The sequence below is a fragment of the Pseudonaja textilis genome, chromosome 12 (assembly GCF_049901715.1).
Source record: "Pseudonaja textilis isolate UNSWEBS1 chromosome 12, rPseTex1.2, whole genome shotgun sequence".
NCBI lineage: Eukaryota > Metazoa > Chordata > Lepidosauria > Squamata > Elapidae > Pseudonaja > Pseudonaja textilis.
The window spans coordinates 16,673,525-16,700,407 of NC_142001.1; the positions used below are offsets into that span (position 1 = coordinate 16,673,525).

The 26,883-nt window shown below is 43.8% G+C and overlaps 1 protein-coding gene across 4 annotated transcripts; it reads left to right on the top strand.

Moving 5' to 3' along the window:
• Window positions 1-2,359: 2,359 nt before the first annotated feature.
• LAMP2 (lysosome associated membrane protein 2) lies at window positions 2,360-26,604 on the top strand. Of its 4 annotated transcripts, none has more exons than XM_087941119.1 (9): window positions 2,360-2,551; window positions 7,472-7,587; window positions 8,207-8,417; window positions 10,514-10,675; window positions 12,225-12,451; window positions 15,087-15,206; window positions 16,548-16,617; window positions 18,630-18,797; window positions 26,328-26,604. In XM_087941119.1, exons 1-9 carry the CDS (start codon window positions 2,470-2,472, stop codon window positions 26,465-26,467), a joined length of 1,296 nt encoding a protein of 431 aa, XP_087797245.1. In that variant the 5' UTR covers window positions 2,360-2,469; the 3' UTR covers window positions 26,468-26,604. The 4 variants fall into 4 exon arrangements, with proteins under 4 accessions (XP_087797245.1, XP_087797246.1, XP_087797244.1 ...); XM_087941120.1 differs by lacking the exon at window positions 26,328-26,604 and adding an exon at window positions 25,062-26,310 and having other exon boundaries at window positions 2,372-2,551; XM_087941118.1 differs by lacking the exon at window positions 26,328-26,604 and adding an exon at window positions 20,957-23,040 and having other exon boundaries at window positions 2,373-2,551.
• Window positions 26,605-26,883: the final 279 nt, after the last annotated feature.

The following is a 26,883-nucleotide window of genomic DNA, read 5'->3' on the forward strand; positions in this document are numbered from 1 at the left end:
CTTCGCTTGTCGGTAAGTTAGAATTGAATTGTTAGTATAACCCAAGTCGGAAGGCACCTTGGAGGTCTTCTAGGCCAGGGTCGCCAACCTTTTGGACCTCAGGGACCACCAAACTCATAATTTTAAATGCCATGGACCAAAAAACCTTCAGAAAATCCCCCCAAAAGTCCGCAGGAAAATCCCCCACCCCGTTTTCCTACCGATCAATCGTTCTTTATTTGGGATCGCAGGATACATCTCCAGCTCCATTCTCAGGGTGTGGGGGAGAGAGAAAGACTTTTGGCTTCATGCAAGGAAAGCAGCAGAAGTCTTTCTCTCCCCCAAACTCCGCCAGAAATGAGTCTTTGCTGGCGCAGCCTCTTGGAGCAGGAGGCCTTGCAGGGTCCCAAAGACTCATGCTTTATTTTTTTGATGTGTGTGTGGTTCTTTTTTAACTTCTGGTAAGCCAGCTCATTGCAACCATTTTTGGTTTTTGAATTTGCTTAATGAAAACAAGGGCTTCGGCATAGCGCAGAATAGATGGGTGGATTGATTCAAAGTTAGCTTGGTTCAAAATAGGTGGGTTGTATTAATTGATTCAAAGTTCCTATCTCCCCAAGATTGTGGAGGGGGAACAAAAACCAGGTATCTTTCTAATCTGCGGCGCTCAAGTGGTAGAACGAAGAGGGGCAACTTGGCCTGTTTTTCTACAAACGAGTTTTTGTGCCGCACAAACTCTTAATGAAAGTCCATGCCTGGGTTAACATGCCGAGCCATCATTTCTTGGTTGAATATGTTGCTTCAGGTTAATCGCCAGGAGACTGGGAATTCTAGTCCTGCCTTAGGCCTTGAAAACTGCGTGGTTGACTTTGGGCCAATTGGCAGGAGACTGGAAGTTCTAGTCCCCCCCCCTTTAGCCATGAAAGCCAGCTGGGTGACTTCAAGACCACCACTAGGAGACTGGGAGTTCTAGTCCTGCCTTAGGCCTTGAAAACTGCGTGGTTGACTTTGGGCCAATTGGCAGGAGACTGGAAGTTCTAGTCCCCCCCTTTAGCCATGAAAGCCAGCTGGGTGACTTCAAGACCACCACTAGGAGACTGGGAGTTCTAGTCCTGGCTTAGGCCTTGAAAACAGCCGGGTTGACTTTGGTCCAGTCGCCAGGAGATTGGGAGTTCTAGTCCCACCTTAGGCCTTGAAAACTGCCTGGTTGACTTTGTCAACCAGGAGACTAGGAGTTCTAGTCCCACTTTAGCCATGAAAGCCAGCAGGGTGACTTCAGGCCAGTCACCAGGAGACTGGGAGTTCTAGTCGTCGTCCCCTTTAGCCATGAAAGCCAGCTAGGTGACTTCAAGACAACCACTAGGAAACTGGAAGTTCTAGTCCTGCCTTAGGTCTTGAAAACAGCCTGGTTAACTTTGGTCCAGTCGCCAGGAGATTGGGAGTTCTAGATCCGCCATAGGCAGGAAAGTTGGCTGGATGAGTTTGGTCCACTAGCCAGGAGAATGAATTCTAGTCCCACCTTTGCCATGAAAACCAGCTGGGTGACTTCAAGACAATCACCAGGCAATGGGGAGTTCTAGTCCTTAAGCATGAAAGCAGGCTGGGTGCCTTTTTTTTTGAAGTTACAGCACAAAAAAGCCCATTATCCCAACGTGACACCTCCGCCGCCTTTATTTGCAATTATTACAAGGTTTCACGTGGCTCCCCAGCGAAGCTCAGCACTTTCCCCAAATCAGCTTTTTTTTTAATTGTTTGGCGTGCCTTCCCCATCTACGCGGCTTGGCAGGGCTTGGGCAGAGCCCTGCAGCCAAAGCCAACTTTGCAAAGCAAACCATGGTTACGGGTGGGGAATCAAAGATTTCAAATCGTGGCTGATTGGGGTGTGTGTGTGTGTGTGTGTGTAGTAAAGATTTCAAATTTGCAATCGGGGCAATTTAATGAAATAAAATGATAAAATACAATAATAAAACTTAATAAAATAATAAAATAAAATAAAGTAATAAAATAAAACTAAAACAAAATAAAATAATGAAATAAATAAAATAATAAAATAATAAAAGAAATAAAATATTAAAACAAAATAATACAAAATAATACAATAACACAATAAAATAATACAATAAATACAATAAACAAAACAATAAAACAAAACAAAACAATGAAACAAAACAAAATAATAAAATAATACAAAAAATAAAATATAATAATAAAATAATAAAAGTTGACCGCTCACACCCTCCTTTGTGATGAAAACCTAAACCGCGCCCAGCCGCCTCTTGTTTCGGCAGAAAGGCCGGCTGTGAACCGCAAGGTCCGCGCAAGGCGGAGCCGCGCCGCGATTGGTCGGCGCCGCCGAGAGGCTCCTCCTTTATCCCCGCGGGGCCACGCCCCCTGGCTTTGGCCATATGACCGGCTTGAGCGAGTTGCGCGGCTCGTCTCGCTGCCGGGATTCCGTTCGTGGCTGCTGCTGGTTCTCCTCGCCGCTTCGGCATGGACCCGCCTCGGCTTCGCTTCCGACCGCCCTTCTTCTCGGGCTGCCTGCTCCTCCTGCCCCTGCTGCTCGACGGGCTGGGTGAGAACCTGGGGGGAGGGAGGCACTTTGGGGGCGCTGGGCTGGCCTGGGGATACAGTTGCGGGGGAGGGTGACACCCCAAAGGTAGAGAGATCATTCGGGGAGGGGAAGGAGGGGTGGAAGCAGCGGAGGGTCTTTTGGAAGCAGTTTTTTGGGGGTGGGCTGCCCTGGGAAGGTGATAAAGGGGTTGACAGCCCCCAAAGGTGGAGAGAGCATCCGGGGAGGTGGGGGGTCTTCCATGGGAGGGGTGGAAGCAGCTAAGAGTCTCTTGGAAGCAGTTTTGGGGGGCTCTGGGCTGCCCTGGGAATGCGATAATCGGATGAGACCCCCCCCCCAAAAAAAAGGTAGAGAGCGCGCTCAGGGATGGGGGTCTCAAGTGGGGAGGGAGGGGCCCGGGGTCTCAAATGGGGAGGGAGGGGCCGAGGGTCTCTTGGAAGCAGTTTTGCAGGGTGGCTAGGCTGCCCTGGGAATGCAATGAGGGGTGACACCCCCCCAAAGGTGGAGGAAGCATTCGGGGAGGGGGAATCCCCCATCATAGCAGGGGGTGGAAGCAGCCGAGGGTCTCTTGGAAGGAATTTGGGGGTGGGCTGGGCTGCCCTGGGAATGCGATAAGGGGGTGACACCCTCCAAAGGTAGAGAGAACATTCAGGGAGGAAGATATCCCATGGGGAGGGAGGGCAGGGTTTCTTGGAAGTTTTTTTTGGGGGGGTGGACTTCCCTGGGAATGCAATTGGGGGTTGTGAGACACCACCCCCCAAATATGGAAAGAGTATTCAGGGAGAGGTGTGGAAGCGGCTGAAGGTCTCTTGGAAGCACCCCCAGAAGTAGGGGTCCGGCTTGGGCATACCCTGAAGATGGAGAAAGGGTTGCCTGGGAGGAGAGGTGATGGAGAATTCGGGCATGCTGCTCCCCCCCCCCCAAAAAAAAAATTGAGGGTGGAAACAGAGAGCAAAGGCGGAAGTGGGGGGGTTAAAAAGTGGGGAAGCTGGAAGTGCAAACAGGAGTAGATGTGCCCTAAAAGTGGGAGTGAAGCTCCAAAAATGGAGGTCTCCAAACTTGGCAACTTTTAAGACCTGTGGATTTCAACTCCCAGAGTTGAAATCCACAAGTCTTAAAAGTTGCCAAGTTTGGGGACCCCTGCTCTAAAAGGGATGGTGGAAGGCACCCCGAATTTGGATTCGATGCATGGGGTGGGCGGTAAAAGATTCGGAGGTGCCCCCCTCAAATGTGCGGGTGGCGGTGGAGAGGGATGGAGAAGGGCTCCCCTGAAAGTGGGGAGAGGCAATTGCCACACCCTAAAAGTGGGGGTGCACTGGGGGACCCTCCAAATGTTGTGAGTGGGTGCCTGGAATAGGGCAGTAGAGCATTCCTGGGTGTCCCTTTCCTCGAATTTGGGGTGGAAAAGATAGAGGGCAACAGAGAAGAAAGATCTCGTAAAATGCGACTTAGGCACCCCAAAGTTTGAGAGTGCTTGGATTGTCCCTTCCAAATGAGTTGGTGGTTGGAGGTGAAGAGGATGGAGACTTCGGGGGTACATCCTTAAAAGCTCAGGAGAAGAAGAGGGGAGATCCCATGAAAAGCAGGGAAGCTTCTAAGATGCCTTCAAAAGGTTGTGAGAAGATTGGATGAAGTTGCATCTGAAGCGAGACTCAAGCAGTTGCGTTGTCCTGCTCATAATGGAGGAGTGAACAACGGATGTTAGAGGAGAAACCCCCCCAAAAAGACCAGAAGAGAAGATTAAGAAGATTAGGAACCCACAATATTCTGGGCCACAAGATATTACAGAACTATATTCTGTTGGGTGGTTGGTTCCACTTCCAAGCTACGTTGAAGCCCTGGGAGTCCTTATCTCCTTTCTAAACCACAAACCTGGCCCAACCTTGGGTAGTTTTTGAGGACTAGCCAAAAGAAGTCAGGTGCTATTACTCATCTGAGTTATTACAAACTCAGGGGAAATTATACCTACTAAAGCAGCTTTAATCAATCTGGCATCCTTAGGCTGAAAAGCAAGTATCACTGTCAGCGAATGGAGAAGATAAAGGTGGATTTCTGCTGACTTGCTCTTTTCTTCTTCTGGCTGATACTTTTTCAGCTCCCCAGTCCAGCTGAGAGTTTTCTGGACATCACCCACCCACCCAAATCCAGATCCAAATTCTGGCTTGGTTTATCTTGCCAAGAGCAAAGGGGAGCATGTCAAACATTGAAGGTCTTCAACACGCAAGTAGGGAGATGGCTGAGTAAGCCTTGTTTAAAAAAAAAAAGTTTTTCTAGGTTGGAAGAACTTCTCAGAGGTTGGAGACCAAAAAGGCCACAATCGTGGCTTGGATGTGAATATAAAGAGGCTCTTCTGAATCCAGCAGGGATCAACTTTTGTGACTTGACTTGTTGTGTAAACAAGGCTGTTGTGACATCATCGAAAACTAAAATCCCTCAGTAGTTTACAGTCTCTCCATGTTGTGTATAAGCTCAGCCTTTGATTTATAGCTGGACTCTGGATCCCACTGCCGTTTATGATCCAGTTGTCAATTAGAAATTCAGAGAGAGAATTCCCTGTCCTTGAAGGGGAACCTGATCCATCCTTGAATGAGTTCTCAGCGATTGAAACACTGAGGTTCCTAAAACTCATCCAAATCTTTTGAAGTTTTAAGGGTATTGGAACCACAACTCTTCAGCCAGTGTTAGCGGGACGTGTTTCTTGGGACTTCGCCTCCTTTCAGATTTTGATATCAAGTTTAGTGAAGCTTGAAATCAGTTTTTGGACTTGTGGGTTCATGTATGACAGTCAGTCATGGTGACATAATAAATGCATCACATAGAGAGGCCTTCAGAGGCACTTGGCTACAGATGGAGATATCATAAATTCAAGTCCATTTTAGGCACAAAGCCTTGGGCCAGTCACTTTCTTTCAGCCCTAGGAAAGGAGGCAATGGCGCAAACCCTTAACAGATTAATAGATTTCAGTTTGGGAATATTTCATGTACCCTTAACAGATAATCAGAGTTGGAAGGGACCTTGTAGGTCATCTAGTCCAACCCCCCCCCACCCAAGTGGGAGACCCTACACCATTTCTGACAAATGGCAGTCCAATCTCTTCTTAAAAGTCTCAAGTGATGATGCTCCCACAACTTCTGAAGGCAACCCACTTTTGAAAAACCTTGTCAAGAAAACTGTAGGGATTTGTCCTGTCAACCTCCAAGAATCAGAGATGAATGAAAGAATAAATAAATAAATAAATGGCTGATCTTTACATATAGAACAACTCTGTCCTACTTTAAAAGAAAGGGGTGTAGTGCCAGTTACATTTTTTGTTGAGTTTTGTAATAGAATTGGAAAGAATTTGGTCTCTGCGTGGTAGGAGTTCCTTCTCTGGTCTAGTTGTTTTCCTGTTCAAACTCTGGCATCTTCAGCAATTTCTTCTTGCAATTTCAGTGCTTCTCTTAGCCTTCCTGTCTTTAAAAAAAAGTTGTTCTTATTGTATTTGTGTGTCAGGTGCGGAAATGTATCTTATACCACATTTGTCCAATTTGAAAGGGGGGGGGAACCACATCATTAAAATATGAGCTTAATTAGGAGGGAAGGATTTTCGGTTGCAGAGGTTTTAACAGCTGTTAAACCAGCATTTAAACCTGTTTGTTAAGCGCCGTGTCAGGAGTTTTGTCTGGGAAAGACAGGCTGGGACATGTGTGTTGCAATTACATCAAAAATTTACTACCATACTGGAGTGACATCCAGTCTATTAAGTGTTGGGTGGCAGAAATAAAATAGGGTTGAGAGACTTCTAAAATATGCACGTGCCCTTGAATTTTCTATCCACCCTCCAAGAAATGTGAGAAGGCAAACATTTGTTTCTATAATAGCATCTTCATCAGCAGTGGGTTTTTTTTTATAGCTAATGAAGCGTGGGTGTTTTAAATTCATCAGTCTAGATAAAAATCTGCTTTAGGCCAGAATGACTGAAAGATAATTACGTATGTGAATTTTTTCTTCCTGAAGTTTTTTTTTTTTCATTAACAAGCGGCTACTTTCTCTCCTACATTCAAACATAATTATAATCTGAACACAAAGAGAAATGAATTTAAGGGAGAAGGGTGATCGTGGCTGTATAAAACTCAGCTTTTATTCTATCTTGCAATTCACACACAACACTTCTGTTTAAATGGAAATTAAAACAAATTTACTTCCCCCCCCCACCCCACTAGAAATATCTTCGAAGACTGATTCTGATCTCAGATTAAAAATAGCTGAGGAATAGATTGGGTCTATTTTGTAAATTTGCTTTTTGCACAATTAATCCCCTATACTCGTGATGGTAACCTATGGCACGTGTGCCACAGGTGGCACGCAGAGCCATTTGTGCCGGCATGCAAGCTACAGGCAAACTTACCTCACTGGGCATGTATGTGCCTCACAGCTGATTTTCGGCCGGTTTAAGGCCTTTTTTGGCCTCCCAAGGGCTCAAGGAAGGCTTTTTTTTTTTTCCCTGAAAATACCGGAAGTGACGAAACGGGGCTAGTTTTCGGCCTGCAGAAGCCTTCCTCAAGCCTTTGGGAGGCCGAAAAAGGCCTCAAACTGGCTGAAAATCAGCTGTGAGGTGCAGTGCGGGTAAGGGGGCAGCGTGGATGGGTTGGGATTATGCACCCATGTGTAGGGCGCGTGGGGGGGGTGCATTGTCTTCTGGGTGCTGGCATGCAAGTGCAAGCGTGCAAGCCCGCACACAATTTTTGGCACAGAGCCCAAAAAGTTTAGCCACCACTGCCCTATACCACCATTCTCAAAAGCCTCCAGCGAGAGAGCGCCTACAATTTCTGAAGGCAAGCCTTCCAACAACTAGTTAATTTTTCTCAAATCAATTAAATGCAGGGCGGTGGGACATTTTGACATGAATTGTATCACTGGCTTACTGGGCAAACCATTTTCTAGTTGTTTTCCAGACCTATGCGGTAGATTTGGAGGTGAAAGATGACTCTAACATGTCTTGTCTGTTTGCAAAATGGATGGTGAAATTCTCGATAAGCTATGAAGGAACCGATGGATCTGTAAGCATGCCTGATTTTTATTTTATTTTATTTTTGTTTCCCAGTATTTAAGCTACCAATGGGAAAATTGTGGGGGGGGAACCTCTACATCCTGAAAACAGAAGCATCTCAACAGCCCTGTTCGAAAATTGTGTTAAACTACCCAGGGGGCTGCCAAGTCCTTTGGATTTAATCCCCAAAAGGCCTCGGGGGGTGGGGGAGGGAGAGAGATGAAAATTGGGTCTCCCAGAGTTCTGGAAGTCCAGAAACTGCCCTGTTTCCTACTTCCAGAGCCCAGGGGTGGCTTCCCAGAGGCCTGAGGGAAGCCTCCGGATTCTGGGAAAGGCGAAAAATGGCTCCTCCTGGAAGTTCCAGTAGGCCATGCCCACCCAGCAATCGAGCAGAGAAGTAGTTGTTGGGATTTTTGAATCCCACCCCTGCACCCGTTGCTTCTTGTCCCGTCTTCCGGCGCCTCGGAAACTAGCAGCCCCTCAAATATTAGAAGACTGCCGTCATGTCTCCACCCAACTCAACGTTGACCGTAGATGCTTTCCAGCCAGAGTTCATCAGGGGTCTCACACACATTCAACTTAAAAAAAGCTCCCACTTGGTTTGAAATCTTTTTTTTTTTTTTTTGCAGAAAACATCTACGTTTATGCTCCCGGAAGACCTGAGCTACATCGGAACCTCTTGTGGGAATGAGACCTCGGGCCCCGTCCTTTCTATTGAGTTTGGGGACGAGAATTCTTGGTCCATTCGTTTCACAAAGACCAAAGACACTTATCAAGGAGTCATCACCTTTGTTTACAACACCGGAGACTTGATGTTCTTTCCGGATGCTAAAAGGAAAGGTAGGTTTGGAGTCTTCAGGTTGCTTTGGTTCTGTCGTGATGGTTCGCCAGCTGAAGGAGTGTTGCCTCTTTGAATGGCGCCTCTGAACTTCTCTGGGTGGTTGTGGCAGCCTGGAAATGCCTTTATCCGCCATCTTAACAGGGGAAACACCTCAAAAGTGGGATATTAAACATATATCTATATATATAAAAGTGAAATACCATCTCCCACCCTCTGCAGGAAGGGCAGTATCAATCTTAACGCATAAACTACTCATCTTATTCCTGCCATTGACTCTGAGATATCTACAGGGCTGTCAAAGTCCTTGTTTTGCTCAGTGAAAGTGCCTCAAAATGCCAGAAAGAAAGAAAGAAATTTGAAAGTTTGAATCCTTCCTACTCTGGGTGGAAATTTGAAGTTATAAAATTCACATCAGCCCAACTCCTCCGATTTAGATAATCCTGAATTCATATCTCAAGGCTCCGAGGAGGCCATCAAAAGGAGGAGAAATGATCTTGTAAAAAATAACTGAGGTGAAACTGGAAGTGAATCTTGTGAGGATCATGGACTGCCCCATAACAGTCCCCAGAGGGGAGAATTTGGTGTCTTTACCGTAGTATGAAGTGCTCGGGTTACATGGAAGAGGTTTTGTCATGAGGAAAAACAGGTGTTGTATTTCCGCCCTCGGAGCTTATTGCAAAACCCAAATGTGGCAAGATTCTCTTGCGAAACCCCAGGCTTCTTATTCTTCCAATTTCCAGGTTGCTTTACTTCTTGCCTTGCCTCTCCTGGAGAACTTAAACTGGCTCGGCCTGAAAGGGAATTTCCTCATTTTATACCAGGAGTGGTAGGAAAAGGGCCGAGCTCAATTGAGCAAGACTGAGTGGGCGCTTCATTCTTCTTGATCTCCTGTCTTATACTTAAGATGCCACTCGGGCTGTATCTCCTGAGTGAGCTAAAAAGTGAGCTTTCTCCCACCTTCCCTTGCAGTTCTTTGCAACAGATCTTGGTTAGAAAGTCATTTCCCCTGGCTGGATTAATCTTGTCACATTAATTTAAATCTGATTACGGGTTTGCACACCCTGATTGCTAGCTTAAGTTCAAGTGGGGCACCATTATCTTTTTCGGCCTCCGGAATCCTGCAAGGAATTTTAGGTTTAAAATCTCAAAGGTGCTTTCTCCAAAGGGCAACTGGACTTTCTTGTTGTTTTTTCCTAGAAAACGTTTCGCTCCTCGTCCAGGAAGCTTCTTCGGTTCAGAAGAAGCTCACTGAAGTTCATTGGAGAAACGTCTTGGATGAGAAGCAAAACTTTTTAAAAGGGAGGGTGGAAAACAAAGTGTGGTGACTCAGGGCGTGGCACAAAGGCAACACATTCAAATAAGCAAGAAGAGTCCCTTTATTAGCTCCAACTTTGCCCCCAATGTCCATGTGTGTTACCTTTGACTGGAGAAAAACTCTCCCAGGAACAGTCTTTAAGTGGAGGAAATTCAGTCCAAAAACAAAGACACATACAAACTGTAACTAGAAATCCAAATAAACCATGCTGCAGTAATTAACATGACAGGGCAGGAGAAGGAATTGCAGACTTGACAGGCCATCCAAACACACATAGTTGGGAAGACACCAGGAACCCAGATAAGCCTCGACCATACCAGACAAGTTGCTGCGTGCAGCTTCCCTTTTTAAACAGCATGTTCCCAGCTGCAGCTAATGAAGGGAATCAGGGCCCTTTCCTCTCCCGTAAGCCACACAACCCACATTGCTCCCTTCTCTATTCCTCCCTGCATGCCCTAGGATGAAGAGAGGGTGGTCCTCCTGGGTCTTCCTCTGAACTCCCTCTCCCTTGTTCTACCTCTCCCTGCTCCGCCGAGGGGGACTTTGCCCTTCCCCAGTTTCTTCCACAGCCAATGGAGCCACACTCTCACTCCCTGTCAGCTGCTTGGCCTCCCCCTCCGAATCAGATTCCAACAGGGGCATGACACACACAAAATCCAAAGCATCTTTGGGATAGGCATGATCTGGATGATCGAGAATTCTCCGTAGACATTTAGGTTGATATATTTGCAAGACTCAGCTGGCAGCCTTGGCCTCTCAAACTTCTGGATTCCTTTACAGAACGAATAACCGTTATGGCCAATTTTCCTGCCAATCCAGTTCCGCTAAATACGGCCTTTAGTTGTGACACTGAAGACATAGTGAAAAGCGGCGATGTCACCCAGACGTTCCAGAGTGTGACGCTGCAAGCTTTCCTTCAAGACGGACGCTTGAGTAGCCAGAGTGAGTAGCCCAAGAGTACTCGACGGGTTTCCAAACTGCCCACCGCCCACGTTGGAAAAAAGCAAACCCTTCCTTGTCCCGAGAATCGAGGTGTTCCGTTGGACGCTCATGACTAGGGGGTTCTTTCTAGCAAGAGACATGTTTCCCTTCAAGCAGGGGGTGAAGAACAATAGCCCTTTTATGACTTGGGCTATAACGCCCAGAATTCCTGAGCCCAGCTATTCTGGTTCAGGAATTCTGGGAGTTGAAGTCCACAAGTTATAAAGGGAGCCATCTTTGCCTTAAAGGCTGCATTTGTGGGGCTGATATCAGTGTTGGCTCCACCATGGGCCAATGAGATGGTCACCTTGAGCAGAAGATGAGGAGATAGTAGCACGGGGTTAAGAGAAGGGAGCCAGCAGCCACAAGACCAGTTTCTTTTAAGCTGGGTTGTGATTTTGTCATTAAAGAAATATTCAACTGCCACTCTATAAAACCATTGGATGTGGCATGGAGAAGGGTCAACATCGTCCTACCCTAAAGATCTCAGATTGGCCAATGTCTATGGTGTTATCTTTGGCTCCTGGGACGAACGTTTCATGATCCTGTTTTTAGATGACTCACCTGGTCTGTGGACGTCCATGAAAACATTGCAACATAATTGAACATCCATAAAGGGACGCGGTGGCTCAGTGGCTAAGACGCTGAGCTTGTCGATCAGAAAAGGTTGGCAGTTCGAATCCCTAGCGCCACATAACAGAGTGAGCTCCCGTTACTTGTCCCAATTTCTGCCAATCTAGCAGTTCAAAAGCATGTAAAAAATGCAAGTAGAAAAATAGGGACCACTTTGGTGGGAAGGTAACAGCGTTCCGTGCGCCTTCAGTGTTTACTCATGCCGGCCAAATGACCACGGAGACGTCTTTGGACAGCGCTGGCTCTTCTTTGGTTTTGTAACGGAGATGAGCACCGCCCCCTGGAGTAGGAAAAGACTGGCATGTATGTGCGAGGGGAACTTTTACCTTTTTCTTTACCTTGAACATTTGACCTCGGTTCCCATTTGTTTAGCAGAGTGATGGGGTTCGGGGAAAAACTGTCTTTGTGTCTAGTTATTCTGATGTGCAGTGCTCCATGGCATCGTTTTGAGGGTAGTAGTTGAAACAGTTTATGTGCGGGACGTAAGGGGTCTGTAGATATTTTCACAGCCCTCTTTTTGACTCGTGCAGGATACAGGTCCTCGATGGAAGGCAGGTTGGTAGTAATTGTTTTTTCTGCAGTCCTAATTACTCTCTGGAGTCTGTGTCTGTCTTGTTGGGTTGCAGAACCAAACCAGATAGTTGTAGAGATGCTGAAGACAGATTCAATAGTTCCTCTGTAGAACTGGATCAGCGGCTCCTTGGATATGTCGCGAAATAAAATAAAAATGTATTCTCCCCCCCAAAAAGATATTTCGAGCTCAGTTATGGTTGTAAGTTGAGAACTACCTCTACTGTGACGGATACAAACTTAAGTGTCCTAAACTAAAGAATGGGCTCCTGTTTCAAATTTCTCTTGTCTTTTTTTCTCCCCTCAGTGACTCTCTGTGATAAGGACATGACCGCATCCACCGTTCCTGCGGCCAGCAAATCTATCCCCCTGGCCGCCACCACCGGTACCTCAGAGTCAAATGCTACCGAATCACCATCTTCTCCCACCATCCAACCAGAGGAGAAACCTGCCTCAGGAAGCTACACGGTCAAATCTGGCCCAGTTACCTGCATTCTGGCAAACATGGGTTTGCAACTGAACGTCACCCAACAGGTTTAACACACATATTGTCTTGCTTCTTCCTTGGGCAATTGTGGAGAGTGTTGTGTCACAGCGTTTGAGGCTAATTAATGGTGTCTTACCACAAGGAGATAGAGGAGCTGCAATCTCTGGGTTTGACTTTTAACCCCAGTTTTAACATTCTCTGAAAGTTTCTCAAGAGGAGGTGGCTGAAATTGGGTGGAATATTGCTTTAGAAGAGTGGATCTTTCTCCTTTTTATGCTAAAGTTAGAAAAGGAGCATAGAAAACTTTAATTCTATCCCTAGAAGAAACTGAAAAACTCGTGTTAATCCAGCCCTGGATATTGGCATTAAAAGAAAAGTTAAAGAATACAAATTCAGTGTTCTCAGCTGCCAAGAGAATCCTTGCTCTGACCTGACCATTAACAGTTGTATAAAAACAATTTAAAACTGGATTTTTCAACCCTTTTTTCCTTCCATTTACTATCCTTGCTTGGTTCAAAGACAGGAGCAGGCCAAAGCAGGGAGTTAATTTGTAAACAATTGCTAATTAATGCCCTTTGTTTCAAACCATGCATTCGCCGATTGGTTTTGCTGATTGTACACCAAGCCAGAGCTTCAGTTCAGGTTAAGCATGCAAAAGTTATTAAGTGCACAAATAAAAAGAGCTTTGGTAGCTTTTGGGTGCCCAGCTCACCAGTAGGGGGAGCGTAAATTTTCCCAAATCTCGCCTGTAATGTCTGGGAATCCTGATTCCTTGAGACTATAAGGCGCCTTGCTGATTAATTATGGATGATAGAAGAATAAATTCATTTTAAATCAGTAAGCAAAGGCACCCACAGCTTGGAGGGACACCCTCCTTTTAGAAATGACTTCCATATTTTTTTCTCAGGGCAAAGGGTGTTTTTTTTTTACCTCAGCTTAATTTGAGTTAATTTTTTGAAAAGTTGGCCGGGTTGATATTTTAATAGAATCTTTATGGTGACGTGCTTTGTTTCTTGGTTCTGGCATTGCCCTTAGCCATTGTGCACCTTTTAAAACAGGCTTTGCTGTCTGAGGAATTCTGGGAGTTGAAGTCCACAAGTCTTAAAGTAGCCAAGGTTGGAGACCCCTATTTTAAAATAAGGTGGGGTGTGGGTTTTGGAAAAGATTTTGAGTTCCCCAGATGTCTATGGAGATTCTCCAGGTCATGGTTGTCCCAAAGGTGCTTTTTTCTTTAAAAAAAAAAAAGAGGCAACTGGACTTTCTGGTTTTTATTTGAAGACGTTTTGCTTCTCATCCCAGAAGCTTCTTCAGCTCTGAGTTCCCCAGAGCAGGGGGTCTCCAACCTGGACAACTTTAAGGCTTTTGTGTCAGGATTCTTGCAGTTACCCCCAATTAAATCATGAGTCTGTAGCCAAACTTCCAAAACTTCAAAAGGATTTATTGGGAGTTAACTTGCCCAGCACTGCCTGGGTGTAGCCAACTCTGAGGCACATCATTCATTGTCACCCTTGGCCCTGGTCTTCCCCCATCCACTGGCTGTATCGTAATTCATATTCTCCAATGGGACGCATCCATAGCCAAGAGTCATCAATCAGGCTCTCCGGTTAGAATTTTGCATGGCAGAAACTTCATTCACCTATTACTATCTTTGAAAAACCATTTATGGAATGCACTTTCGGTTTCCAAGCTGCCACACTGCTCTTTTAAACCCCTCCCCCCCCTTTCTGTTGGCAACTCTAAAAAGACTATAGAGATATTTTATGAGTTGACATTATGGATTTCAACTCCTAGAATTCCTCAGCCAGCTTTCCTGGGAGTTGAAGTCCACATATCATGCCCTTTTTACGAGTCAGACCCTGAGGGAGAGGAGGAACAGCCAACAAGGAGTGGAGGTGTTGCTCAGGAGACTGGGGAAGGGCAGAGGCCAGCTGGGCAGTCAGAGGAAGAACCAGGCCCATCCCCTCTTCATCCTAGGACACTCAGGGAGGAACGGAGAAGGAAACAACTTGGCTTGCGAGAGAGGAAGCGGCCATGATCCCCCTCATTGGTTACAGCTGGGGAGAATAGTATATAAGAGAGACAGTTACAACACAGCGTTGCCAGAAGCAAAGCGTGTTTTATTTTGGGCTGAAGTAATCTTGGCTGGCATTCTTCCAACAGACTGTGCCTTGTTATCTCCTTGAAGTTGGTAATTACTTATCCTGATCCATTGTGGAAATTCCTCCATTGTAGTTTGTTTTGGTTTTTTATTTCATCTCTATCTGCTCATTAAGTTCGGACTGTATTGCTTTCTTTTGAAGACTATTTTGAGTACGTTTTATCTCCAGCTGAGAATTATTGAACAGTGGGGCCAAGTTGGAGGCATTAAAGGACATTTATTTATGTTTTGGATTTTGTTACGTTTGTGTTACACTCCCGATCATCACAGCCCAAGTCTTAAAGTGTCCAAGGTTGGAGGCCCCTGCCCCAGAACACAAATATTTTTGGTGGGCCTTCCCACTCATGAGAGATGTGTACGGTGAGACAGAATCATCCCGCTTCTGTTGGTCAGCCAGGATTAGCCCTGGAGATAATTTCATGAGCTTCAACGCAAAGATATTCGTGGGTGGAGATTTAAAAAAAAAAACCACAGAAGAAACTCACCTTTAAAAGGGCTGAAATGCTTCTGTTTTTTTTTTCCAGACTCCCATGATAACCAACTTTAATCCAAACAACACGGTGGCCTCTGGTAATTGTGGCAAGACAACCGCTGTGCTTCGGTTGAGTGACGGAAACTTTAAAGTTGATTTCCTGTTTGCTGTGGTGAGTAGCAGTAGCCGTAGCACTCAGACTTATATACTGCTTTGTGGTGACTTTCCAGCCCTCTCTAAGCGGTTTACAGAGTCTGCTTATTGCTCCCGACAATCTGGGTCCTCATTTTATCGACCTCGGAAGGACGAAAGGCTGAGTCAACCTGGAGCCTGGTGAGAAGCCAAATTGCAGGCAGGCAGCAGAAGTAGCCTGCAGTAATGGACTCTAACCACTGCACCACCAAGGCTCACCACTGGGGCATCTACCAGTTGATGCACCGACTTTATTTATTTAGGTTTTATTTTCCCCTTGCAAATCAATTTACCCTTTCCTGATAAAATGAGAGAAAGCTAGGGAATCCCTTTCAAGTTTTTGCTGGAGGAAGTAAAGAAGTTCCCAACCAGTTTTTTTCCAGAATTATTGCTTCAGCCTTAAATGCAGCCACTGCAGGACCATTTTACAGTCTTTCAAAATTGGATCGCTTTCATTAAACCGTGAATTAACAGCCCGTTGCAGTATCAGATTACACCCAGCAGCACTGAGATATCCAATTGGGACTTCAGTCTGTTAGGTATTTGTTACATCTACTTCCATGCTAAAGGCATTTGAGTGAGTTGCCTGCTAGGAGCTTGACACCCGAAGGGTCATTTTTCATGGAATGAAAGGGAGGAAAAATGATTCGGTGCAATCAATGAAATTCCGTTGAAACAAAAATGGAATTTATTTTTCCCTGCTCCGCTTTTCAGAGAATTAAGGGTGCTGTAATCCACCCTCTTTCCCCAGAATAAATAAATAAATTACCATTGTACGGTATGTTTGTGCTGTTGGGAGTAGTGCGGTGGCCAAGAGGTAGAGCTCTCGTCTCGCAGTCAGGAGGCTGTGAGTTCGATCCTAGGTAGGAGGTTGGTATTTCTCTCTCTGGGCACAATGAGAATATATCTGCTGAACAAAACTCCTCATTGGTGACAGGAAGGGCATCCGGCGCCAGAATAAATAAATATAATTGAACGGTATGTTTGTGCTGTTAGGAGTGGTGCAGTGGCCTAGAAATGGAGCTCACAATTGCCTCACAATTAGGAGGCTGTGAGTTCAATCCTAGGTAAGATGTTGGTATTTCTCTCTCTGGGCACAATGAGAATATATCCACTGGGAACAAAACTCCGTATTGGCAACAGGAAGGGCACCTGGCCAGTAAAACACCCTGCTAGCTCCATTCAGTTGCCTAGATTCCACCGCGCAAGGGATTATGGGGTCGTTAAATGTTCATGCTGTTAGGTTTCCCCTGAAAAAGTATTCTCGGTAAAAGTATGTCCATTGTATATGTGTTAATTGGTGTTTCGTTTTGTGAAACAGAAAAATTCAACCTCTTCGGAAAAATTCTATCTGAAAGGAGTGGATATCACTGTGGCGGATTCACCAAATGGTAAGAGAGGTTTGGTCACTGGCAGCCTACTGCAGGTGGTCCTCAACTTACAACCGTTCGTTTAGTGACCATTGGAAGTTACAATGGCGTTGAAAGAAAAGGGACTCCGCCAACTCTGAGACACATCATTCATTGTCACCCTTGACCCTGGTTTTCCTCCCACCCACCCCCGGGTGTATCATAATTCATATTCTCCAATGGGACCCATCCATAGCCCAGAATCATCAATCATGCTCTCCAGTTAGAATTTGTGATGAGCCAGGGATACAAAATAAACACAGTCACAAAAACAGGTGAAGCCCCTTTTATTCCTTCACTTTGCTTCAAAGCTCCAAACATCCTTGACTGGAGACAAAAAAACTCCCCCACAAACAATTACGGAAAGGAGGAAATGCCATTTAAACTAAAAATGCCTATAAATTATAAAGAGTAAAAACAACACAGACCACACTGAAGCGAATAAGGGAACCAGACAAGATAAGGGCTTGAAGATGTCCGCAGATATCGGAACACACACCGGGAAGGACACCAAACTCAGAGAGGAACGACAGACTAGAGACATTTCCACGCTTTGTTTCCAGCACTGGCCCATACGCATGTCTGTCCTTTTAACCAGTTCTCACAGCTGCAGCCCATGAAGAGGATCAAGGCCCTCTCCTCCCCCCGTAGACCACGCCATTCGTGTCTCTCCCGTAACCTCTCCTCCCTGTGTGCCCTAGGATGGAGAGGGGATGGGCCTGGGTCTTCCTCGGACTGCCCAGCCGGCCTCTGCCCTTCCCCAGGCTCCTCCACAACCTCTCCACTCCCTGTCGGCCGTTCCTTCTCTCCCTCTGGGTCAGCCTCCAACAGGGGCATGACAGAATTTTGCAGTGGCAGAAACTTCAGTCACCTAGTTACTATCTTTAAAAAACTATTTACGGAATGCAGTTTCAGTTTGCAAGCTGCTGCACTGCTCTCCCTTCCCTTTCTGTTGGTAGCTCTAAAAAGACCATAGAAATATTTTATGAGTTGACAGTTTGCACTTCTTTAACGAAAAATGTTTTGCAAGAAATCCTCCAAAAGAGAACGGCACAAACTTTGGTCAGGATATTGACTCTGAGAAGGATATGGTTAACTGTCTTTCCTCACCCAGTTCCTAAGGACAGTGAGTCACCAGCAAAACCGAAAACCAAGAATTAGGTTGGTTGGAGAAAGTAAACATCACTTGGAATTGTTTCCCAAAAAGCACCCCCAGCAAAAATGCCTTTTGTTTTTGTTTTTGTTTTCAGTGATTCAGTGCTTCATTTGACTCTGGTTTCTTAGAGATCTTTTTGGTGCTTTTCTTTTAATAAGCAGACAATTGTTACTTAATAATGACGCAAGCAAAACACAAATGGTTGGTTGCTTAGATGTGTATCAAGCAACTCAGTTAGCCATGGACAATATATTGAGCAACTCATATGCATTTGAACAAAAGGAAAGAAGTGGTTAGAGGTGTTTATTGAACAAAACAACTCGCTAGAAACATGACTAGATTATCTGAGAATCTTTTTCCTTGACTCTCTGTTATTTTTACAGTGGACAACCAGAAATGCATACCCCGCCCCCTTGCAAAACAGGTGCATAGTAAAATATAGCTCCCGCTATTGTATAAAGAAAGCAGGTGGTTAAATTAAATATATAGAGAGCCACTTCGATCTAAGAGTTGTAAGAAGCTAGAAAGCCAAAGACTGTCCCACCTTAGGCATGAAAGCCAGCTGGGTGACTTTGGGCCAATCTCCAGGAGACAGTGAATTCTACTGTCGCCTTAAACCTGAAAGCCAGTTGGGTGACTTTGGGACCAATCCTTTCTCAGTGCAACTCACCTGACAGGGTGGTTATTGTGGGGAAAATAAAAGGAAGGAGTATTTAATTTATTTGCTGCCTTTTAATTGTTCATCTTAAAAAATAAAAGCCGGGATATAAAATTTAAAATAAATGAAAACAACACATTATTGCCATCCAAGCTCATCTACCACCTTGTTCCTCTTCAGCTACTATTTCGGCCTCAAATCACACCCTCAACAACTGGGAAACCACCATGGGGAACTCATACCTGTGCCGAAAAGAAGAATCGATCCTGGTGAGCCCTGGCTATAAAATAAACATCTTTGATTTAAAGATCCAGCCATTTGAAGTGGAAGAAGGGCAATTTTCAGCAGGTAAGAAGAAAAAAGCCAAGGAAGATTTAGGACTCTTCCATCTAAAGATTCAAGGGACAAATGTCTATGCAGATTATTATTCATCCAGGTCATGGTTGACATTTTTTGTTGTTGTTCAAGAGGCAACTGGACTTTCTGGTTTTTTTTTCTTTTGAAGACATTTTGCTTCTCATCCAAGAAGCTTCTTCAGTTCTGACCGAATGGTGGGGAATGGAAAGATTGATACTCCTTGCAGACAGCTGGTCATTTGCATCCTTTTAGCAAGTCATTGAGGCCTCTTGGAGGTTTATCTGTGTCCTCAGGGCCACCTGGGTGGTGCAAATGAGAGTGGAGCCTTCTTAGAACTGCTTGAAAGGACTTTGTTGTAGACTGGAGATAGATGATGTTGTATCCCTGTCCCTCTGTTGAGAGAGGGCTGTTCAATTTTGATCTAGATGACCTCTTTGACCCCTCTTTCAAGCCATCGATGCTCTCTATCCAAAATGTGGACTTTGCTGTCTTCAAAAGAGCGACCTTTTGTCTTTTAAATGCAGAACCTAGTCCAGATGAGTTGGTTTTCCTATGTTGTGCCATGCATTTATTCCATTCCCCACCATCCGGTCAGAGTTGAAGAAGCTTCTTGGACGAGAAGCGAAACGTCTTCAAAGAAAAACCGAGAAAGTCCAGTTGCCTCTTGGGTTGGGAGGGAAGCACCTTTGGGACATCGAAGGAACAATCAATCCAATGTGGAAACACCTAATCCTCAGCTTACAACCAAAACCAGAGCCGGAATTTCTCTTGCTAAGGAGGCCGTTGTTCAAGAGAGTCGAGCCCGATTTTGCAACCTTTTTTGCCTCACTGGCTTTGCTTATTTAGAAGCCTCCTGGGAAGGCCGCAAGGGGCCATCACATCACCCCAGGACGCTGCAATCCTCACAAATACGTGCCGGTTGCCAAGCGACCATATTTTGATCATATTCTGGGGGTTCTGTGACAATCGTACGTGCGAGCCGCTGTTTTCAAAATCGTGGTTGTAACTTCAAAATGGCGGCTGAAGGAATGGTTGTAATTTCAGGATGGCTTCCAGTCCCCAGATTGCATGAGCCAGAATGGTTATCGCTAGAGAATAGATAAAACTAACAATAACAATAAGAGTTTATGCTGTGACAACAGCTTTGGGGTATATATTGAAAGAGGAGTGCATTTCATAAGGGGTAGAGAAACTGATATATCTCATAGAAAACCATAGCCGGTTCCTTTAAAAATCAAGATTTCTGCTGTGAAAATACTTGGGGTCAATTTTCAAAGAATTTTCAAGTACACTTATGTCCCTCTTCTCAAAACGTTGAATATCTTAAAAAAAAAAAACTTAAGAACTTCTGACTCTTGAGCCTCTTCATCTTAAAACAAATTTATCTTAAGATAAACATACTTGTAAACGCTATAAAGGTAGTTTTGTGTTGAATTCAGTTTATTTTGAATGTCTCATAATCATCTTTTTTGGAGCCAAAACTTTTCAGATGATGAACAGGACTGAGAGAAGATTGACTTGAAGCCTGGATTGGCCTCTTAATCTAAATTTTTGTTCATTTTTTTCCCCACCATTCTTTTAACCCAACAAATGTTCAGGTTTTTTTTAATATGTATATATATGTGTGTGTGTGTTTTATGAAAGTTGCATCACCTTTAAGCATCTATGGAAAATTTTAACCTAAAAGCTGGTAAGTTGGCAGGCAAGAAAGCCAGAATATTCCCAAGATACTTGCGGAAGCAACCCCGTAACTTAGAAAACGATGTCAGATTTCACGAGGTTTTGATGTCCTCATGATAAGAGCATATAAAACTTCTAGCCAGAATGCGCACACATTGAAGGAGAAACCATGATATTAAAAGAAAAGTTAATGAAGAGTTCTGGTGGAATTTTAGCCATTTTTGAGATTCTGGCCAGATTTAATTTCAATCGTTGGCAAAAAGGCCATCTTGACGTCTTCCAAATTGGTCATCTGTTCTTTTTTTTTTTCTCAATTTCCATGGAAAATGTTATGAAAGCATCTCTTAAGATGAATTCTCTAAATTAGGTTTTTTAATGTCTGCGTGAAGACCGACTCTTTGGGTTCTCTTTTCAGCAAACATCTTTTGATTTGTATTCTTTCTTTTTGTCACCCCCTTTCTCATCTACAGCGGGAGAATGTTTGCAGGATGATGACACTGTTCTAATCCCAATTGTAGTTGGAGCTGCCCTTGCGGGCTTGATTGTCATAATAGTGACCACTTACATGATTGGCCGAAGGAAAACTTACGCTGGCTATCAAACCCTGTAGGGTCTGGTGGTTTGACTGTTCTTCAATCTTAAAGCCCGTTTCCCACATGGAAGCCAATTGTGTAAAACTTGTGAGATTCTATTTAAAAACGGGGAGCGCCTTCTCCCTTGAAACACAGCCAACAACTGATCTCATCCCATTGTAAGAAGGACTTGCAAACTGCGTCGGAGAGCTTAGGAACGGCCAAACTCAGACCTGAAATGAAACTTTTAAAACTTGAAATAGGGTTAATGTAGAGCTGTACCAGTCAGTCAGTAAATAAGTAATTCTTGAAAAGAAGGTTAGTTTTAACCAGGGTCAATTTAGGTTGTTAAAGCAATAGGAGTGCAAATCAAAGCATTTGCTAATTCTATGTTGTGTACAAACAATGGTTAACCTAGGTGCCATAACAACTGTAACCTGGGAATCTAGGCCTATCTACAAAGTTGTTTTCTTTCAGCATACGACATCAAACAAATCCATTGGGTTAACTACTTCAGCCTGAATAAGCTTAATGCACTCTTCTCTCTCTCTCTCTCTCTTTATCAATTTGGTAGCAATGACTAATTTCGAAACTCCACTTGGCTCTTTGAGACTTAAAATAACACAATAGCAACATTTTTAAATATTGGAGGAGTAGGTATCCCTGTCTTTTGTGGATACTTACATGTATGGTATTCAGCTTTGTTCGGGTATTTTCCCACGTCATTATAGTTGTGCTTTTAAAGTTGTAGCAACTTTACAGACGAACACAATACAGAAGCCTGATGATGGCAGATGAGATTCTGCCGAAACGTTGCTACAACTTTAAAAGCACAACTACAATGATGTGGGAAAATACTCGAACAAAGCTGAATACCATATATATGTGTGTGTGTGTATGTATGTATATGTATGTACACACATATACATAGAGAGAATGAAAACATTGTTTTAAGTATCCTTAGTTTGCATAGCAGATGTCTGAGGATTTAAATTCCTCTTCAGCTGAAGGACTTACTTATTATGAGCTGGGTGCAAATAGAAGACAGGCGTTGTTTAAAGAAAAACCAGTTTGCACTTTTTGTATTTGCAGCTATTGTAAATGGATCTGAGGATCTTAGCCTCAGAAAGTTGTTCCTTTGAAGTGCCTGTAGAATGTTAGCGCATAAATTCCCATTGTAAGCCTTCTTAACAAAAACAATGTGCAAAGGGCTACTGTTTAAGGTTTTATTTTTTTCTGATGATAATGCAAAGGCCACAAAAGATTGGTACGCCAACCTCATAGCAGTGGGCTTCTCTGCCAGTTAAACCACTTTCACAACTGGATCTTAAAGGTACTTTCAGTGTACTAAAACTCCCTACTTTACAAACAATTAAGTGAGCAGTAGCTCTATAATGATGCCTATTCTAAAAATGAAGAGGATAAAGTAATCCTACCCTTAGTTTAATGCAGGGGTCTTCAAACTTGACAGTTTTAAGACTTGTGGACTTCAACTTCCAGAATTCCTCCTCCAGACCTGTTAGCTTGGGAATTCTGGGAGTTGAAGTCCACAAGTCTTACACTTGCCAAGTTTGAAGACCTTTCGTTTAATATCTTGCTTTTCTCCTTAAATGTGCAACCGTAATTAAGGTTGTACTTAAATCACTCTTGCACTACTCTGTGGATTCAACAGCTCTTTGTGTATGTTTGTGTTGGTTAACAAGTACCAGTTAGTATATTTGTCAAATCGTTATTTATATGCTACCGTAGATATTTACAAAGACTGAACCAAGCATGTACTTTCACTTGAAAATATATCAATGTCTCTGTTGGATTTGCACCCAACGAAAAGTCTGAACAATAGAGTAACCGGCGTGTGTCAGTTCTGATAAATGTCTGCTTTTAACTGTTGGAGCAACTATGGTCTTTACTATGTTTGTACTTCTGTGTAGGAATTTGACTGTTTGCACATAGTTCTCTAATAAAAATTTCTCCTGTTCATGTGGAAATTTGGTGATGCTTAATTGAAAACCTTTCTCTAGAAAAAGCAGTCTTTGAAGACAATTTGTCCCTGTTTCAACTGGAATCTTTTAGCACTCTGCGTCAGAAAATTGTTTATTATTATTGTTTATTGTCTGTCATGAGTCTCACTTTGGCTAAGGTGTCTTTTTAATGTAAGCCATTATTTTTCTCAAACTTGGCAACTTTAAGACGTGGATTTCAACACCCAGAATCCTCCAGCCAATGTTCTGAATTCTGGGAGTTGAAGTCCGTACCTTAAAGCATTCTGGGAGTTGAAGTCCACACATCTTAAAGCATTCTGGGAGTTGAAGTCCGCACATCTTAAAGCATTCTGGGAGTTGAAGTCCACACATCTTAAAGAATTCTGGGAGTTGAAGTCCACATATCTTAAAGAATTCTGGGAGTTGAAGTCCGCACATCTTACAGTTGCCCTGGTTGAGAGACACCTGTATAGGGAGCCGGTTCTTGTCACCTTAACAAATTACACACAAATCCTCAACCAAGCAATACTGAAACTTAAAGCATTGACAAGTGTGACTTAGAAAGTCCGCTCTGTGATTGTAAGGTTGGAATTCACTGATCACCTGGCTTATCACCCAAGTGGCCCAGAGGAGGCCTTGTTGCCGATGCGAGCCAGCGGCCAGATCATTCCTATCATTTTTTGGACAGTAGGGGGCAGATGTGTATAACAGCCGATCTCCACTATTGATAGAACAAGATTAGATCCTAGGACAGGAGCCTCCAAACTTAACAACTTTAAAATTTGTGGACTTCAACTCTCAGAATTCCTCAGCTAGTCATGCTGGCTGGATTTGAAGTCCACAAGTCTTAAAGTTGCCAAGTTTGGAGACTCCTGTCCTAGGAAGTCTCCCTTTAAAAGTTGTGGGGTTTTGTTGTGATCAGTTTGGGCAGAGACAGAAGCTAGCTTTAAGCATTTCCCAAGATCAATACAAGGAAATGCTTTTCCTGCCTCTTGGCTTCTTCTGGTCTGGACCACAATCACAGATGTAAAAGCAAGCACTCATTGGATGTGAAAGGCCTGTGTAGCACCCTCCAATGATTTTTTTCAAACTCAGTCAATTAAGATGTCTGGACTTCAATTACCAGAATTTAGAATATACAGTTCATCTGGAGATATATATCTTTGCTCCAACGAAACCATACATTAACGAAGTAGACAATAGTTGGAGACTTGGAGATGGTGCTCTTCGGTTCAATGCATTAAGCCATCATGGTTAGTTTAGTTGTCATTTGGTCTATTGGACAAAGCCAATCATTGGAGCTTATTCTGATGAGAGTCATAGAATTATTGTTACCAAAGCAAATGGCGCTGGTTATTCACCTAAATGACTAAATAAATGGAAATATTAGCCAAGGAGGAAAAAGATGGATTCATTTGAGATGTCTAGAGAGATTTCCTGGAGATTTTGCTTTATCAGTTATACTGCAGAATGATTTTCTTGAATAAATCACAGTGGCCCGGTTTATTATTAAGCCACAAATTGGTTTCCCAACCACCATGGCTGGAGAATTCCTGCTGGAGAAAGAATATTGCTTCCTTGTTTTGATTTCCAGTTCTCCAGGAACATCTGGAGCAATGTGGTGGACGAGAGAGTTGGTCTTTCCTTACCGAGTCTCGACAACCACAGGTCCCAATGTGAACATTCTGCAAATTGTGGTTCTTGAGATCCCAGAATTTCAATCAGAAGTCATATTGGCTGGGAATTGAGTTTTATATCTCTTAGAGGGGCATCTAGTTACCTTAACGTGTTCCATAAGCTTGGACTGTTGTTGGGCTCCCTGGGTCTACAAGAAGCTCTCTTGGCCAAAGTGTCTGAGGGCTTTGCAAGCGGGGAGATCTGCTTTGCTTTGTCGTTTGTGTTGGACAAGCAAAACATGGTTGAGCTGCCTTTGGCAACACGGTTGGGCCAGAGGCCAGAATGATGTTCTCTTCCAAAGAAGTCACCTGCTTAACTCTGTTTATCACCCTTTCTCCATCCAGCTGAAGATTGCATTCCATCAGGGGACAACTTCTTCGTGCCACTCCTGATGGCAGTAGCCTTGGTAGGCTTAGTTTGGTTGGTGGTGATGGCATATTGTACTAAAATTCGGCATCGTGCTGGCTATAGACAGATCTAGCGGCGAAAAACCAATGCAGGGTGAAGGCTTCCCTTTTCAAACTGCCAAGGAAGAAGGATTGGTGTTAATTTCTCACACTTGTTTGTAACTTTCCAAAAAACAAAAAAAAATCGCACAAAAGAACTGCTCTACCAACAGAAAGACGTTGGGGTTAACGGTCGTTGGATTGGTGACTTATTATGATCAGCTTAGAAGAGACTCCTGAATTTGGATTTAAGCCAATAGAAGCATAGAAAGGACCTACCCATTTTGGGGTGATTTAAAGGCGGCCAACATTGTAACTTTAACATGTTCAGCATCATTTTGAAAGAAGAAGTACACTAAATTATACTAAAGAAATTCAAGAAAAAAAGAGATACATGCTTCCAAACAGTTGGGTTTTTTTTTTTCATACTATGCTAGTGCTTTGCACCCTTATGAAAAAGCTGTGCTGTTGAAATGGGGTGTTTTTGTAAAACGTTGATGTCACAAAAGCATTTTTGAGGGTGTTGAAATATCCTGTGTTTGTTTTCTCTGCTGCTTCGGTTAAACCATCTTGCAAAGACACCAGCCAGAATTGCAAACCCATGCATGGAGAGTATGTGTGTGTGTGTGGAACCAGAAAGTGTTGGCGTTCCTAAACCCAAGATCGTGACTCGGTGTTGACTCTGCCTGAAATGTGAACCAGATTTTTGAACAGGGCAGCTGGATTCACATGTTACGAAGCCACGGCTTAATACAATAGCTACCCAGTCACCATAATAGTAAGCCAACAACTTGGTTTAGCCAGCCACATGGGATCAGGCTGGGATGGGGGTTAACTATTCTGGACATAGTTAGATCATTCCTATCTTCCCACAAGGTCAGCTACAAAGAAGTGCAAATTAGCAATTGTGCAAGTTAAGAGAGGGCCTGCTCTAATTAGCCCTGTCTGGTAAGTGTTCATTTGGGAAAGTTGGTAAATCAGGAAGACAACTTAAGAGCCAAATGGTTAAGACCAACCCACCAACCCTTACCCAACATAAATTAAATTTAAGTATACTGCTATTTACGCTTCTGCTAATTTACCTGCCAATACTTGCTTTGATCGCTAACTAACCTTCTGTCTCTTGTTTTGTTTTGTTTTTTCCCCCCGTCTTTATCTCTGCAGCTGAAGAATGTAGAAGTTCTGATATTCTCTATGTCATCCCTATTGTGCTGGGTGTGGTAACTGGTGTCTTGGTTATTGTTGGCTTTGTGATTTTTATGGTTTCCAAACGCAAGGGTCAAGTGGATTATAACCCTGTGTAAATCTCCCTTCCCTTTTCCCCTCCTTCCCTTCCTCTTTTCCCTCCTCAGTCCATTTTCTTCCTTTTATTTTTTCCCTCAGCATTTACTCGGATGTTCTTTTTGAAATTAAAAACAGGAAAAAAAAAACTATCCACTTCGTTGAGAGTATTTTGGACTTGTTATGCTGTGGGCTGAGCTACACAGTGTGAGTGTGTGTGTGTGTGTGTATATGTATAAAGTTTTCACGGGTACTTACATGTATGGTATTCAGCTTTGTTCTGGTATTTTCCCACGTCATTATAGTTGAGCTTTTAGTTGTGCATGACAGTACAGAAGCCTGATGATGGAAGATGAAATTCTGCCAAAACGTTGCTACAACTTTAAAAGCACAACTATAATGATGTGGGAAAATACCCGAACAAAGCTGAATACCATAC

Coding starts and splice junctions, on each gene's coding strand:
- LAMP2 (XM_087941119.1), top strand. CDS start 2,470: ATGGACCCGCCTCGGCTTCGCTTCCGACCGCCCTTCTTCTCGGGCTGC. Junction 7,588..8,206: donor ATGAAGGAACCGATGGATCT/GTAAGCATGCCT, acceptor TTTTTTTTGCAG/AAAACATCTACGTTTATGCT. Junction 10,676..12,224: donor CGGACGCTTGAGTAGCCAGA/GTGAGTAGCCCA, acceptor TTCTCCCCTCAG/TGACTCTCTGTGATAAGGAC.